This window comes from Haliotis asinina, chromosome 10, assembly GCF_037392515.1.
Source record: "Haliotis asinina isolate JCU_RB_2024 chromosome 10, JCU_Hal_asi_v2, whole genome shotgun sequence".
NCBI lineage: Eukaryota > Metazoa > Mollusca > Gastropoda > Lepetellida > Haliotidae > Haliotis > Haliotis asinina.
In genome coordinates, this window is record NC_090289.1 from 59,510,218 (window position 1) to 59,525,765 (window position 15,548).

General features: G+C 43.0%; 1 protein-coding gene across 3 annotated transcripts in view; it reads left to right on the forward strand.

Moving 5' to 3' along the window:
• Positions 1 to 15,130, forward strand: part of LOC137298042 (nociceptin receptor-like) — a 35,183-nt gene extending 20,053 nt beyond the window's left edge. For 2 of the 3 annotated variants that reach the window (XM_067830080.1, XM_067830082.1), the window contains one exon: positions 11,509 to 15,130. In XM_067830080.1, the coding sequence (XP_067686181.1) occupies positions 11,732 to 12,910 (1,179 nt within the window). In that variant the 5' untranslated portion in view covers positions 11,509 to 11,731 and the 3' untranslated portion in view covers positions 12,911 to 15,130. Of the gene's footprint in view, positions 1 to 8,942; positions 9,000 to 11,508 lie in introns of those variants that run through there. The other variant, XM_067830081.1, reaches the window with a different exon arrangement.
• Positions 15,131 to 15,548: the final 418 nt, after the last annotated feature.

The window sequence follows — 15,548 nt, forward strand, 5'->3', positions numbered from 1 at the left end:
TCTATTTCCAGGATCTCTTAATGACATACGCTGCTGAAAGTATGGTGATGTTCCTATAGGAATTCGTCTGCGCTTTAGTGTAGTCTGTATGCACGTGTCGCCTGCCACACAGTTAGTGCTACAATGTGTTCACTGCAGCAACATCGTGCTCTCTGCTACAACATCGTGTGCTCACTCCTACAACATCGTGTTCTCACTCCTACAACGTCGTGTGCTCACTGATACAACGTCGTGTGCTCACTGCTACAACGTCGTGTGCTCACTCCTACAACATCGTGTGCTCACTGATACAACATCGTGTGCTCACTGCTACAACGTCGTGTGCTCACTGCTACAACGTCGTGTGCTCACTGCTACAACGTCGTGTGCTCACTGCTACAACGTCGTGTGCTCACTGCTACAACATCGTGTGCTCACTGATACAACGTCGTGTGCTCACTGCTATAACGTCGTGTGCTCACTCCTACAACGTCGTGTGCTCACTGATACAACATCGTGTGCTCACTGCTACAACGTCGTGTGCTCACTGATACAACATCGTGCTCACTGCTACACCACGGTGTCCGCTGCTAAAATCGTGTTCACTGCTAGAACATCGTGTGTCCTGCTACTACATCGTCCTAATTGCTACAATGTAGTGTGTCCTGCTACAACATCGTCCTAACTGCTACAATGTAGTGTGTCCTGCTACTACATCGTCCTAACTGCTACAATGTAGTGTGTCCTGCTACTACATCGTCCTAACTGATACAATGTAGTGTGTCCTGCTACTACATCGTCCTAACTGATACAACATCGTGTGCTCACTGCTACAACATCGTGTGCTCACTGCTACAACATCGTGGGCTCACTGCTACAACATCGTGTGCTCACTGCTACTAAAACCAAGAAGTTGATCCAGATAGACGATGGGCGAGCTGGTGTTGACTGCCAGCTGAAGATGTCAAGGGCCACATATTCAGTTGTCTATCTGGACAACCCTCGAGTGACGGGATGGTCTAACCGCTTTCTACCACACTCTCACTGCGTGTTTTCAGAATCTGCGCAGGATCTTTGAATTTTAAATCTTTCTGTTTCGCACAGTCGGCATGTCATTTAAGCGTGGTGTGACATGAGAGACGGCCCTACATTGTCACAAAAATTGAACGCAGTTGAAAGTACAAAAAAAATAGAAACGCTAAACCGAAATATCAATGGAAATTTGGTACATGGTAAGGTACGTGAATGAACTTTTGTGGACCAATGCATTGTTGTCTTGTCCATATTTCACGAGAATAGCAGTCATCACGGTCTACAGTGCTGTCCATCACGTGGTGTTGAAGACAGTACCTCGTATGACCACCTCCAGCTGCTACCACTGCCCGACACCGCCTTGGTACAGATCGAATCAGTCGTTTGATGTTTTGTTGCGAAATCCCTCTCCATTTTGGCACGTATATCTACTTCTCGGAGACGGTTCCTGATTGTCTGATCGGACACTCTTCAGGCTCCAAACTGTTCTTGTGCTGTGTCCCGGGCGTTACGATGGCGGCAACGTAGGTGGGTTACCCGTATGTACCGATCTTGGGCAGGTATGGTGACTCTAGGTGTTCCTGATCTTGTACGGTTATTTGTCGAATTTGTTTGACGAGACTGATGCCACAATCGAGTTGTTGTGCTGGGATGAACGTTGAAGATCCTTGCCACTTCACTCTGTGATTCGCCAGCTCGCAACCGTCCAATTGCCTGATTTCGACTGGCGGCGCTGAGACGACACATTTTCGTGTACAGTACTTGCAAAGATCGCAGATAAAATGGTGAGATTCATTTGGGTCATTCAAAAACATTTTTGGCTGCATTTGGTCAAGCATGATCTTCTAAGAGTTTCCAGAAACAATGTGCAACCTTAAAAAATGCTTAACTTTACATATATGTAGAAAGTTGTAAGTATCATTTTTGAAGTTCATTTTGCGTTTCTTTTTTTCTTTGAAGAGTGTAATAGAGGATGGCACAATGACACAGCTTTTCCTGAACTTTCAAACTGTACACTTACGGTAATGAAAATTTATGATGTAGACACGAGCAGTCTAACTCAAGTTTGTTTGATGTCTTTGACAACGAATTTGAAATAGTGGTAAACAAAAACACGAAACAGCATATTCACTAGTAAAAACATGACAAGAATTTAAATAAAGAATTTTGTTGTGGTTTAATTGTAGGAGGTTTACATTCGATTGAGACAAACAAGCTGAAACTGGGAACAGTACTCGTGGCTTGCTAACCTGTATTGAGCCATTCCGATAGCCGGAGTCAAATGGTACTTCTAGCCGTGCTGGAACTATTAGGCAGACCAAGTGTAAGATCAAAGTAGCCACCGCCAGGACATGATACAATGCAACAGCATTCTGCAGCAGCGTACTTGCTAACGTGAACATCATGCTTGGTTCATCAACATGTTTGTGACACACTCCCAGTGCAAATGTACACATGCTGAAATGACATGAATGAAAACAAATATACGAAAAAACATGGTTGAACTGTTACAACAACAGGTAGGTGGAAAGATGAAACTACAAGACATGTAGAACATGTGTTTCGCTATTTCAGTTATGTGTTGCTCCATGTTGGAAATTGTGGTAGCTTGGCGTCTTTCTACTCACTTGAGGCGATGAGAATGAAGGCGTGTGGTTTCCTGCCTGTCTCTTGGAAGTTAGTATCACACACTCATTTCATCAGCATATTCTTGCATATACGAGATCGCCTGGTGCTGTGTTCATGCTTTACGTAGCTACAGTGTGAACGTCGTTAGCGAGCTTCTGTGTTCATGGCATATTTAGCTACTGTGTGAACGTCTCTAGCCTGCTGTTGTGTTCGTGTTGTACGTAGCTACAGGTGAAGAACAAGTTTTATGGATAATGAACGTCTCTAGTCTGCTTCTGTTTTCATGGCATACTTGGCTACAGTGTGAACGTCTCTAGCCTACTGTTGTGTTCATGCTGTACGTGCCTACAGTGTGAACGTCTCTAGTCTGCTTCTGTGTCTATGGCATACCTGGCTACAGTGTGAACGTCTCTAGTCTGCTTCTGTTTTCATGGCATACTTGGCTAATGTGTGAACGTCTCTAATCTGCTGATGTGTTCATGCTGTACGTGGCTGCAGTGTAAACGTCTCTAGTCTGCTTCTGTGTTCATGCTGTTCGTGGCTACAATATGAACGCCTCTAGCGTGCTTAATTGTTCATAGCTTACTTGGCTACAGTGTGAACGTCTCTAGCGTGCTTCTGTGTTCATGCTGTATGTGGCTACAGTGTGAACGTCTCTAGCGTTGTGCTGTGTTCACGCAGTACGTAGCTACAGGTGAAGGAACAAGTTTTATGGATAATGAACTTCTTTATTTTCACAATGGCGACGTGTTGGTGTGGATTCTTATACCGTTTTCAAGCATATGGGAGGACAAGGTGTAACAATTGATATACAGGTACACGAGCTATAGCTGAGGAGATTACCAATAACAATAACGTAATTGAGGAGATGAGATAACAAAAACATCAAAGGATATAACTAGACTTGTTGATATAACCAGTGATTAGTGTGAAGCCAGGGGTGGGGGTAGGGGGGATTACAGCGTTGAGGGGACCAATTAATGAAGGGTTAGTGACGGAAGCCAGAGATTAATATCTGTTGATTAAAGTATCGAATTGGTACAGTGTGAACGTCTGTAACGTGCTTATGTGTTCATGGCATACTTGGCTAATGTGTGAACATCTCTAGCCTATTGTTGTGTTCATGCTGTACGTGGCTACAGTGTGAACGCCTCTAGCGTTCTTCTGTGTCTATGGCATACCTGGCTACAGTGTGAACGTCTCTAGTCTGCTTCTGTTTTCATGGCATACTTGGCTAATGTGTGAACGTCTCTATTCTGCTTCTGTGTTCATGCTGTGCGTGGCTACAGTGAGAACGTCTCTAATCTGCTTCTGTGTTCATGCTGTTCGTGGCTACAGTGGGAACGTCTCTAGCGTGCTTCTGTTTTCATGGCATACTTGGCTACAGTGTGAACGTCTCTAATCTGCTTCTGTGTTCATGCTGTATGTGGCTACAGTGTGAACGTCTCTAGTCTGCTTCTGTGTTCATGCTGTATGTGGCTACAGTGTGAACGTCTCTAATCTGCTTCTGTGTTCACGGCATACTTGGCTACAGTGTGAACGTCTCTAGCGTGCTGCTGTGTTCATGCTGTGCATGGCTACAGTGTAAACGTCTCTAGTCTGCTTCTGTGTTCATGCTGTACGTGGCTACAGTGGGAACGTCTCTAGCGTGCTTCCCTGTTCATGACATACTTGACTACAGTGTGAACGTCTCTAGTCTGCAGTTGTGTTCATGCTGTACGTGGCTACATTGTGAACGTCTCTAGCGGTGTGCTGTGTTTATGCTGTACTTGGCCACAGTGTGAACGTCTCACGAACGCTATTGCTGTGTCATCTTGACTTGCGACTTGTATTCCAACGGCGTTCATTAATTCTGTTATTACTCTGGCAGTATTGCTTGCCTAAGTTAATGTTTGACTGACCTTAGCTTCCTTTAGATGAACTTTGAGGTACCTTAGTTTGGTGTATGACTGCACTGCAGTTTCAGTCCAGTCACCGTACTTAACGGTTATGTTTAAAGATAGTCGACGTAGTGTCGGGGTCAATAATACTTAGGTACGCTACAATGAAACACTATGTAGATTGCAGTCTATGTAATGTAATACTAACAGATGCCAGTTCACACACAGTTCATGTTACACGGAAATCAATGACTTGATGTCATTAGAGATTCTACCATTAGAGGAGATTTTCCACCAGACTATCTATTAGATAGAAAAGGAATGTGCATACAAAATACGTGGCAAAAGCACTTCTGATGTTCATAAAACATATTCTAAAAGCGGATTGCATTTACTATTGATTCTGTTACTGGGCAGGTGCTTTCGGTGTGACACCGGGTTGTCCGCGAGAAAGGAGAACCATCCTATATGTAAGTCCAGTCCCAAACACATGCAACCACAAGCAACTGCTTACCCGGGCAATCCGGAAGCATACAAAACTCGCAAAGTCATGGAATGCATCGGACATTATTTTGGCGGTAACTGATTCCTCAATTTTGGAAACGTTGTTCCTTTGACAAGAGTTAAACATGTTGATAGCCTTACCAAGGCTCAACGAAGTGTCGAATGGTGTCTTCTCCTAGTGGTTCTGCTTACCCAACAGTTTGAATACATTATATCAGAATACATTATATCAGAATCTGATATTCTGAAACGTGTTATTTCACGTACAGGTCTTATCATTTAGGTTTAACGAGTGGTCCAGTGCCTTATCCAGTAGCATGTCAGTACAGCGACAGTCGTCCTACAAAAGGTGTTGAGGTAGGCGGTGAACGCATTAATAGTCTTGTTGTGCGGAAAGCCTGACGGATACCTACTGTGAAGGCGTTAATACTTAAATGTGTTCCATGGTACGCTCCATATGAAAGCACAGTGGCATAAATAAGGTGCACCGAGAGTTTGGGTGAGCATCTGAGTGTGGGTCCAGATTTCGTAATACAGTAGTGGGTTTCACCATGCCAAGTGTCACACTGCCAACAACAGGCGTCACGCTGCCACCACCCGGTGTCACACTGCCAACCCTTGTCAAAAGGTCAATTACCGCTGGCCGATTGTTCAGGCCAGTGAGAAAGTTTGGTTTCCGGCGCTTTTAGCAATAATCCATCAATATCACGGCGTGAGACAAAAGGAAAAGGACTTCGCACAATGTGGAACCTGGGTCTTCAGCGTGACGAGCAAACGCTTTAAGTACTAGGGTACCCTACAATGTACCCAGACCAGATCCTCAGGACAGGTTTTTATCACCTTCATCCCCCACTACCCGAAGCGAGCCTGCGGTCACCTGCCATGGCAATGCGCCCTGGATGAGGCCCCACGTGCAACCTTGCAGTCTGTCGAGAGGGAAGGATACAAGAAGGAATGTTCACAAATTTCCCAAAGCTACTTTTACTTGACGCCTTAATACAACCATGCCAAGTCCTAACACGTTCGGAAACTGAGCGGATAAAAGACGACGCACTCCCATTGCTAAACTTAGAAATATAGGAGCGTCAAGGATTCTGCTACTGAATTGTCTCAGCAGTTCAATGGCTGACAGTAGTTAGCTGATCTCGAGTTGACAATCACTCTGTGTCTGCGGGCCTTTATGATGCTGTCAGTCACTGACGCCTGCAGGAGATCGAGAACCAAACGACTCTACTCGCACCATACCTTGTGTGTGCGCATGCGCGGTAGATCATTGCTGTCCGCCGCCTCCGATGTTGGCTGGGTTTGTAGGTCTGTGATCAATAGCCATACTATAACATGCCTTGGATGAGACGAGAGCGCTACTAACAAGCGGATTAGTTTGGAGTATGCCCTCCTATTGTGGATGATCCGTTACTGGACCGAAGAAAGGGAATGCAATGGGATTTACTTACTTTATCTGGTGAGAATGGCTATAAACTCTTCCTACTCCATCTCATGTACACTATTTTATAATTGCCTTACAAACACTGGAATGCACAACTGACAAACACATTGATACATTCAGTTAGAATCTGATCCGCTTGAATCAAAAGATTAAATCAAGTCTGTAACTTTGAAAAGAGTATTCATTATCATTGTTGTAGGATGTGTTAATGAAACATTGTACACTCTAATACTCTTGTGCATTTTATTATGGAGACGCTTGCTAAATGACGATTATTCCTTTGTTCCTTGAGGAAGTGTTTTTACATGTGCTAACGAGTATTACAGGATGACCTAACAGTTTACCTCGTTTCCTGTCCAATATAGGATGTGCCACGGTCCCTGAACCACGTTATTTTGGGTTTGTTTGTTACTATCAAAATGATATGTATTCAGAGACTAAGCCTATATCTATGTCCAATATTACTGTCGACAGTCGTGCAGTGATCGGCAAGTGCCCGCCAGGACAACGGGAGCAGGTTTATAGAGAGTTCGCACAGCTAGGATTCAAAACCTTACCATATATAGATCGTGTGGTCCTGTTGCAAACTCGCCGTGCACCAAGTTTGGTATTCTGTTTGAATCAGCAGGGGCGGACACAGATTTGGTGTGTGTGTGTGTGTGTGTGTGTGTGTGTGTGTGTGTGTGTGTGTGTGTGTGTGTGTGTGTGTGTGTGTGTGTGTGTGTGTGTGTGTGTGTGTGTGTGTGTGTGTGTGTGTGTGTGTGTGTGTGTGTTTTGGGTGAGGGGGCGGATGCACACTATTTGAGAAAAGGGGGATGCACACTTCATTTGTACCCAAGTTTCAATGGTCATTTAACAAATTTTCAGGACAAAAGTGGGGGTGCGCACCGTCCTCGGGATCCGACTATGATCAGTTAACAGCACAGCGTTGATAGATAGGTTCTTCAAATATGTTCATATTGTGGTGCCAAACATGGATCTACACTATTCACTTGAATCGGATGTGGCGACGGTAAGAGTACTGTTATAATACATACTGACTTGCTGGCACTAATTGGTGTGAAAATATCAGGGTGTTTATGAAGGTGGTTTGTTTTACTCAAGTAGCTTCATATGTAGATCTTTACCTCGAAGTTACTAAATGAATCATCGCTATACGTTCCGTTGAACTGGCCCTATTATCCTGATATTGTTATACCGCATATTAATATGTTCCTTTACATCACGACAAGTGTAGCGCATTACAGGAGCGTGGAGGATACTCGGAAATAAGTGTATACTTTTTTCAGGATGAGGAAATGCCCCTTGTCATAGAAGCACGGGGCTTTATAATTTATAGCAACAATTTTATTCTACAGTGTTAATGTGACCGGGCTAGTCCCACATATGACAGGAGGGCCAGGTTTGGAGCAGAGTTCTTTATTTTCACAGGTGAATTCCCACACAAGGAAGAGATTAACCAAATGTTTACACCAAATGTTTACACCTTACATGAAATTAATACAACTAACCATTTTAAGAACACTATAGGAAATTACATGAATGTACACGTGGCCAGTGACAGCTATTATAATTACTGTAAAATAGCATTACAGATATAACAATTAAAATACACATAATTACCACCTATGGGCTGAATTTATTGTCGGATGCTCCTCAGACGCCCACTCAGGACATCTAAACACAATAGTATCATTATAAATGCTGTGTCAAACTGTATTTAAAAATACATCTCAAATACAGTACAAATTAGTTTACAGAAATACAGCATCATATTGGAAAGTATTTTATCTCAAACATTCCACAGTCTTTAACAAACTGAACTCAACCAACTGAAATATTTTTGTCATGTTTATTCTTAATAAAATACTTTACAACACATAAGACTAACCCTACATTTCCTCAAGACCATGTGTCTACTGACGTGAGTTGTCAACCAGAATGACAACATTAAAACACTTGCCTTGCATGAAAAGCATGGGCATAACCTTGCAGCCAATGAGAAGTTCTTCATCAACTTTTAAGCCAATCAGTGCAGTCAATACAAGGTATGAAGTGTAACCAACCCTTACACAGGTGGCGAGGCTCCCCATGGGTGCCCCTGTGGTTCCTAACATTTTGAAATTAATATTTTAAAACTTATAATTAAAACACCCAAAACAATGTCAACATAAAAATACAGTATTTTCACCCTGTTACATTAATGAGCAATTTCACTGTACTTATATGTTTATTAAGAACTTTCTTTTGCCTTTTAGCCTCATGCAATTCGCCAAGTGCAGCATTGTCTTTTTGGTTTATTTGATAGACGCCTGTAGAAACCGATGCCTGTAGTTTATTAATGATAAATTTCCCTGGCTTTATTGAGCAAAAAGTATAATATTATAACATACACACTTTGACATTACGCTTGCTGCGGCGTTTTCCATCACCATGCCCGGGTGTATCAGGCATCATCAGCGGGGAAGGTGTGCAATTCCGGTACTCGACACTCCAACCGATTGAAGAGTGAAGAAGGTTCAGCTTTGGTAAGAGTCGGGAAGGTTTAACTATTGTAAGAGAGGCACGTTCACCTATTGTACGAGAGGTACATTCAGCTGCTGTAAGAGTTTGGTAGGTTCACCTATTGTAAGAGAGGTAGGTTCAGCTGTTGTAAGAGTGAGGTAGGTTCACCTATTGTAAGAGTGAGGTAGTTTCACCTATTGTAAGAGAGGTAAATTCAGCTGCTGTAAGAGTGAGGTAGGTTCACCTATTGTAAGAGAGGTAAATTCAGCTGCTGTAAGAGTTTGGTAGGTTCACCTATTGTAAGAGAGGTAGGTTCAGCTGTTGTAAGAGTGAGGTAGGTTCACCTATTGTAAGAGTGAGGTAGGTTCACCTATTGTAAGAGAGGTAAATTCAGCTGCTGTAAGAGTGAGGTAGGTTCACCTATTGTAAGAGAGGTAAATTCAGCTGCTGTAAGAGTGAGGTAGGTTCACCTATTGTAAGAGACGTAGCTTCAGTTGTTGTAAGAAAGGCAGGTTCAGCTATTGTAAAAGAGGTAGGTTCAGCTGTTGTAAGAGTGAGGTAAGTTTACCTATTCTAAGAGAGGCAGGTTCAACTGCTGTAAAAGTTTGGTAGGTTCACCTATTGTAAGAGAGGTAGGATCGGCTGTTGTAAGAGAGGTAGGTTCACCTATTGTAAGAGAGGTAAATTCAGCTGCTCTAAGAGTGAGGTAGGTTCAGCTGTTGTAAGAGAGGTAGGTTCACCTATTGTACGAGAGGTAGGAACAGCTGTTGTAAGAGTGAGGTAGGTTCACCTATTGTAAGAGAGGTAAATTCAGCTGCCGTAAGAGTGAGGTAGGTTCACCTATTGTAAGAGAGGTAAATTCAGCTGCTGTAAGAGTTTGGTAGGTTCACCTATTGTAAGAGAGGTAGGTTCAGCTGTTGTAAGAGTGAGGTAGGTTCACCTATTGTAAGAGTGAGGTAGGTTCACCTATTGTAAGAGAGGTAAATTCAGCTGCTGTAAGAGTGAGGTAGGTTCACCTATTGTAAGAGAGGTAAAATCAGCTGCTGTAAGAGAGGTAGGTTCGCCTAGCGTAAGAGAGGTAGGTTCAGCTGTTGTAAGAGTGAGGTAGGTTCACCTATTGTAAGAGAGGTAAAATCAGCTGCTGTAAGAGAGGTAGGTTCAGCTGTTGTAAGAGTGAGGTAGGTTCACCTATTGTAAGAGAGAGATGGGTTCACCTACACTGGGTTCACTAAGGTTGGTTCAGTTATTGTAAGGGTGAGGTAGGGTCAGCTATATTAAGAGATATATGTGGAGGTGCTGGGATATGTTTCCGGGAATCACGTTATGGTACACTATTGTCATGGAAGAATGGAAGTGACGTATATTGTTATCAGTTTTACTGTAGATTATTGTCTTTTTAGTAAAAATCCTAACAATCTTAGTCGGTAATATTCTATTTCATTTTATAGTTTAGAGCTGAAATTCACAGCAAAATCCATCTAGTCCTAGTCCATCCAGCAGGTCCTTCTAGTGTCCTTATGTGGGGGTTGTTCCATTGTTTAGGAGATTTACCTTGTATGGAGGCTGTTCTGTTGGGCAGGTTGTCTTCCTATGAGGGTTTTCTTGTTCTGGAGGTTGTCTTTCTATGAGGGCTTTCATGTTGGGGAGGCTGTATTTACATAGAGGTTGTCCTGTTGTTCACGAGGTTGTCCTTGTATTTTTGAAGAGACACTGACAGAAGACTTTCACATTCTTGGATAAAACCCCTGGGAATTTCTTGTCATGAATCAAATAACAGAAGCATTGTTTCTGAGGGCTTAGACACATGGCCTCAGTGTTTTTTTCGAATATTGGAAGGTGCCGATGTGTTTGACTTCCGCCTATTGATCGAATATATTCTCCACGACCCATCCCAGAGGCGGAAAAGGAAGAAACTCAAAACCCGATCTATTTACTCGTTTCGTATACGGACTGCTGGTTACAGCCAATAACATTTTACACCAATACACCTTACTACATCAAAATTGAAAACAGGGGAACTGACATACACTTTGAGTGATCATGAGTTCATTGGAGAATGAAACTGGATAGACTGAGGGCCGAATTCTATAGCAGTTCAATATGAACACGATCGGTGAAGTGCAGTTACCTAATTCATCGAGGTACGAAGAACTATTTGACCCATTGTGTGATATTTAAGCCCAGTTTGCATTCTCCTTTACAGGCGTTAAATTTTTCTGTCACACTACCAATGGACAGAACACAATTTTCTCGTAGCAGATTGAGTTCATTCAATAGTTCGATATGTAAATCAAAGTTTTCGAAAATCTTGTATCAGTGGTGTACGATTCTTGTCCTTCGCTTGAGCACATGAAGGCTTTGCATACCTTCGACAGTGTTATTTCCATCCATGTTATTGTATGTGTGACAGTATGTTTTATTCATAAGGAGATGTAAGGTTAACCGATCAACAGAAACAGATGGTGAATGTTTCCCACTAATTCTATAAGAGTCCCATAAGGTTATGTTAATACTGATTCCCGCTTGTTTCAGATAAAGGAGGTGAAGCGGCCAGAGATTGATGCTGTGAGTGCGTCCCCGACAGTTTTAAACAACACACATGACCGCGAGTAAACACATGATCTGCTTTGGGGTGAATTCGGCCTGAAACGTAATCTTTTGGGATAGAGACCCCAGAAATGATTGATCGTCCGTCTTGAGTGGCCTGTGAAAGGTAACCAACCCTGCTTGGCAGGAGTGTAGTGTAGGTGTGGTCATGGCGGACCCCGGGATGGAATTTACAGACGCAGTTTGGCAGAATGTGAGCAATGTCCTCAACTTTACATCTGATCCTGGAAATGGAACGAATGACAATTCTTCTGGGTTCTGTCCAGTGGAGGGAGAACCCGATACGACCAATCAGGAATTCTTCCGAATCGCCCGGTTGATCACGGGACTAATCCTGTACCCGGCTATCTGCATCCCCGGACTCCTGGGTAACATCCTCACTGTCATCGTGCTCACAAAGCGGAACATGCTCACATCGACTAATGCTTTCTTGAGTGCTTTGGCAATATCTGACGCAATCAAACTTATAAATGATATATTATACGTCCTGGTAACTATATTCATGAAGACCGATGACGTAATGGGCAACCGGGCATATGGGTATCTATATCCTTACGCCCATTTTATTTTCAACATGTCTGTCTGTGTGTCTTCATGGCTGACTGTGTCAGTAGCTGTAGAGAGGTATATTCTTGTGTGTCATCCAACACGCGCCAGGGCGTTATGCAGCAGATACCGCGCTGTCGTCACATGCGTAGTCGTATACATCATCATGACGGTGGTCGCTCTTCCATCTGCCTTCCGTTATCGGACCAAGTGGTGTTACGACCAGTCTTTGAATGAATCCATGCTACACGTCGAGCTTACCGAACTTTATCACAACCAAGTATTTGTGTCGGCCTACACGTGGGCACAGAATCTCCTGCGTTCAATCATCCCTCTCTTTGTGCTAGTTGCCTTGAATGCTTGCATTATTGGTGCGTTAAGAAAAACACGCGCCAACAAACGTAACTCGTCACGTCACCGCGTGACGATCATGATGATCATGGTCATAGTTGTGTTTATGGTATGTATAACACCTGACGCCATTATGTCTACTGTGTTTGGTTTCGGCTACCACGAAGCAGGGCCTCTTGTGAAAGGAATTCGAGAATTCACGGATACGCTTCTGGCCCTTAATGCCGCCATCAACTTTGTCATATACTGTTTATTCAACAAAGTTTTCCGACAGAGTTTCGCCCACCTTTGCTGCCGGACAAAAAACCCCAAGAAGCTTCAGACAGAAATGGACGAGTCCCAGTACCGGCGTCTGTCTGAAGCTAAAAACAACAACAAAAATAACAACGTGCAACAAAATAATGAAAACTCTGGTTCCAGTAAATCATGAAGATGGTGCTTGATTGACGAAGCAACATAACGAGGATTAATTCCTCTTGTGTGAATTAATTGTAGTATTTGGATCGGAAACCATTATAATGAAAGATTGATGTCATGACTAATTGCCAAATTGCGTGTGCACAGCGTCCCGTTGCAAGTAGTTAAAAACTGAAATACGTTGAACAGGAAGACCATCAGCTGCTAGCTGAACATCTGTAACGAATGAGAAAACGGGAAGAACAATGGATTTTAAATGGATTAAAGCCTTGTGATAAAAACTTTCCTACTTTTGTGACAGGAAGGATCTTGTGTTGTCATGAAATCGTGGTCAACTATCCGAGCACCTGCTATGTACTATAAATGAACGCTTACATGACCACAGTGACCCACTTACTTTTGCGGTTGACAGTCCTGTCGTCAGTGACATGCTACCGCTGTGATGACTCTTGATCCTTCTTTTCGTATACAAGTTACAGTGTCGATAATTGGTGATCACTTGTTTTGTTAGATCTGTGATTACTTCCGCATAGCCGACCAACATGTCATTGTTGGCCATATTGGTCTCCGATGAGGAGTGTCAATTTCTACTCAATGTGATGCCGAGTCTTGTATATACTGGTGTATACTTATTTTCAATGGATGTCAGGAAGTAACGCTGTAGTGCAGCACAATGTCATCTGCAGTGTCGGGAGGTAAACTGCTTTAGTGCTTCGTCAGGTACTTCCGGTTGTACCATGTATCGTAGTACCCTCGTTACAATGCACATATGTGTCCGATTGCTGGATCGGACAGTATTTTTATGACGTATTCCGATACAGGTACATTACACTGGTGTGCTGGTATACATGCTAATGGACCACTGTATAAACATCTTCTGGAACTGCATCAACTAGGTGGAGAAGAACCTTATTTGTGTATCATAACATTCATTTAAGAAATTTATATTTTTGTCTAATATGTATATACTGAAGCACAGTGTACAGGTATTATATGTGTGTATATATGTAGAGCGTTGTTGATTGTTAGATTCTTCTAAACTTATTTCTGCCTTCCAGAGATGTTGAAACGACCCCTAAACAGTGTTCGTCCATTAGCATGTATAACGTTGTGAACACCGACAACGGATTTGTTCATTGTAAATTACGTTTCCTTTTAGTCTGTTTTTGTATTGTGTTAAAAGAGTTCCCTTTGATCTCTGATCTCTTTGATTTCAGATATGCCATGCAGCCACTGATCACAGAAGCATTGTCCTCTCTCACTGGTTAGGTTAACTGTGACACTTACATGTTTGCTCTCGTGGCTGCTCTCATTAGCTGGCTCTAGCTGCGTTCATCATTATACGACAATGGGTTGAGTTAATTATCGTTTAAAGACGTCTTCGTTATTACGCTGGGTAGAGTTACCTATGGCACATTGTTGTTTTCGAAGAAATGAAATTAACTGTGAGACACATTTGCTCTGATTAAGATTCTGGGAAGAATTAACTACGGCATTCATTTACTCTCGTTACGATTCTGGGTAGAGATGACTGTTATACAAAGTTGCTTTCAGAACCTAGGTGAGTTGAACTGACTGTGACACGAAACTGTCCTCATAACCACAGTGAGTTGAACTGACTGTGACACGAAGCATCAGTCACGATACAGCGTTTGGATAAGACCCACTCTAACCATACATTACAGAGTCATGAACGGTCAAAAACATTATCGACAGTTTGTAATTGAGAGACGAGAGAAACTACTTCAGTTGGATATTTAACCGATGCATCGAGAAAATTCACATTTGATAATCACTAAGACACTGACTGAGTTCTAATAGCCATGGACGTGGGGCTTCATACCAAGCAACATCCACACCCTGCTGTGGGAACCCTGCGAATGATGATCATGAGACAGTCAACGGCAAGGGCTGTTCCTCTACTATGCACTGCTAAATGCAATCACAATAAGTATGTTTAACACAACACTTTTGGGTAAAAATGCCGAGACCTCATCTTGTGATAAAGCTTTCATTAGATTCTATTCTTCAGCGGCAGATACTGTGTCTACCTTAGTACACGACACGCATGACGTCACCGTGTGCCATTCTTCAACACCGAAGACTTCTGTTTCAGTTGAGTCTGCATGACACACATCTGTGCTAGGGACATCATCTGTTGGTGTGCTCTTACCGTTCTTTCACTTGTTTTGATCACGTGGTGTCAGATGTTGATTAAATGATACAAATGTAACACTAGTTCGTTGTGCTGAATACACACCTCTTCATTATTCTCATTAATTTTCATTTAACCAAAATATTTGTCACATGATACTGATATTGTTGTCTCCAATCGCCATTGATCATGTGATGATACAACGGGTAATTTCCAATTGCGCGCCATACACTCCACGGGCCATACGCTCCACGGACCATACACTCCACGGACCATACACTCCACGGGCCATACACTCCACGGACCATACCCTCCACGGACCATACACTCCACGGGCCATACCCTCCACGGACCATACAGTCCACGGGCCATACACTCCACGGGCCATACACTCCACGGACCATACACTCCACGGGCCATACACTCCACGGGCCATACACTCCACGGACCATACCCTGCACGGACCATACACTCCACGGGCCATACACTCCACGGA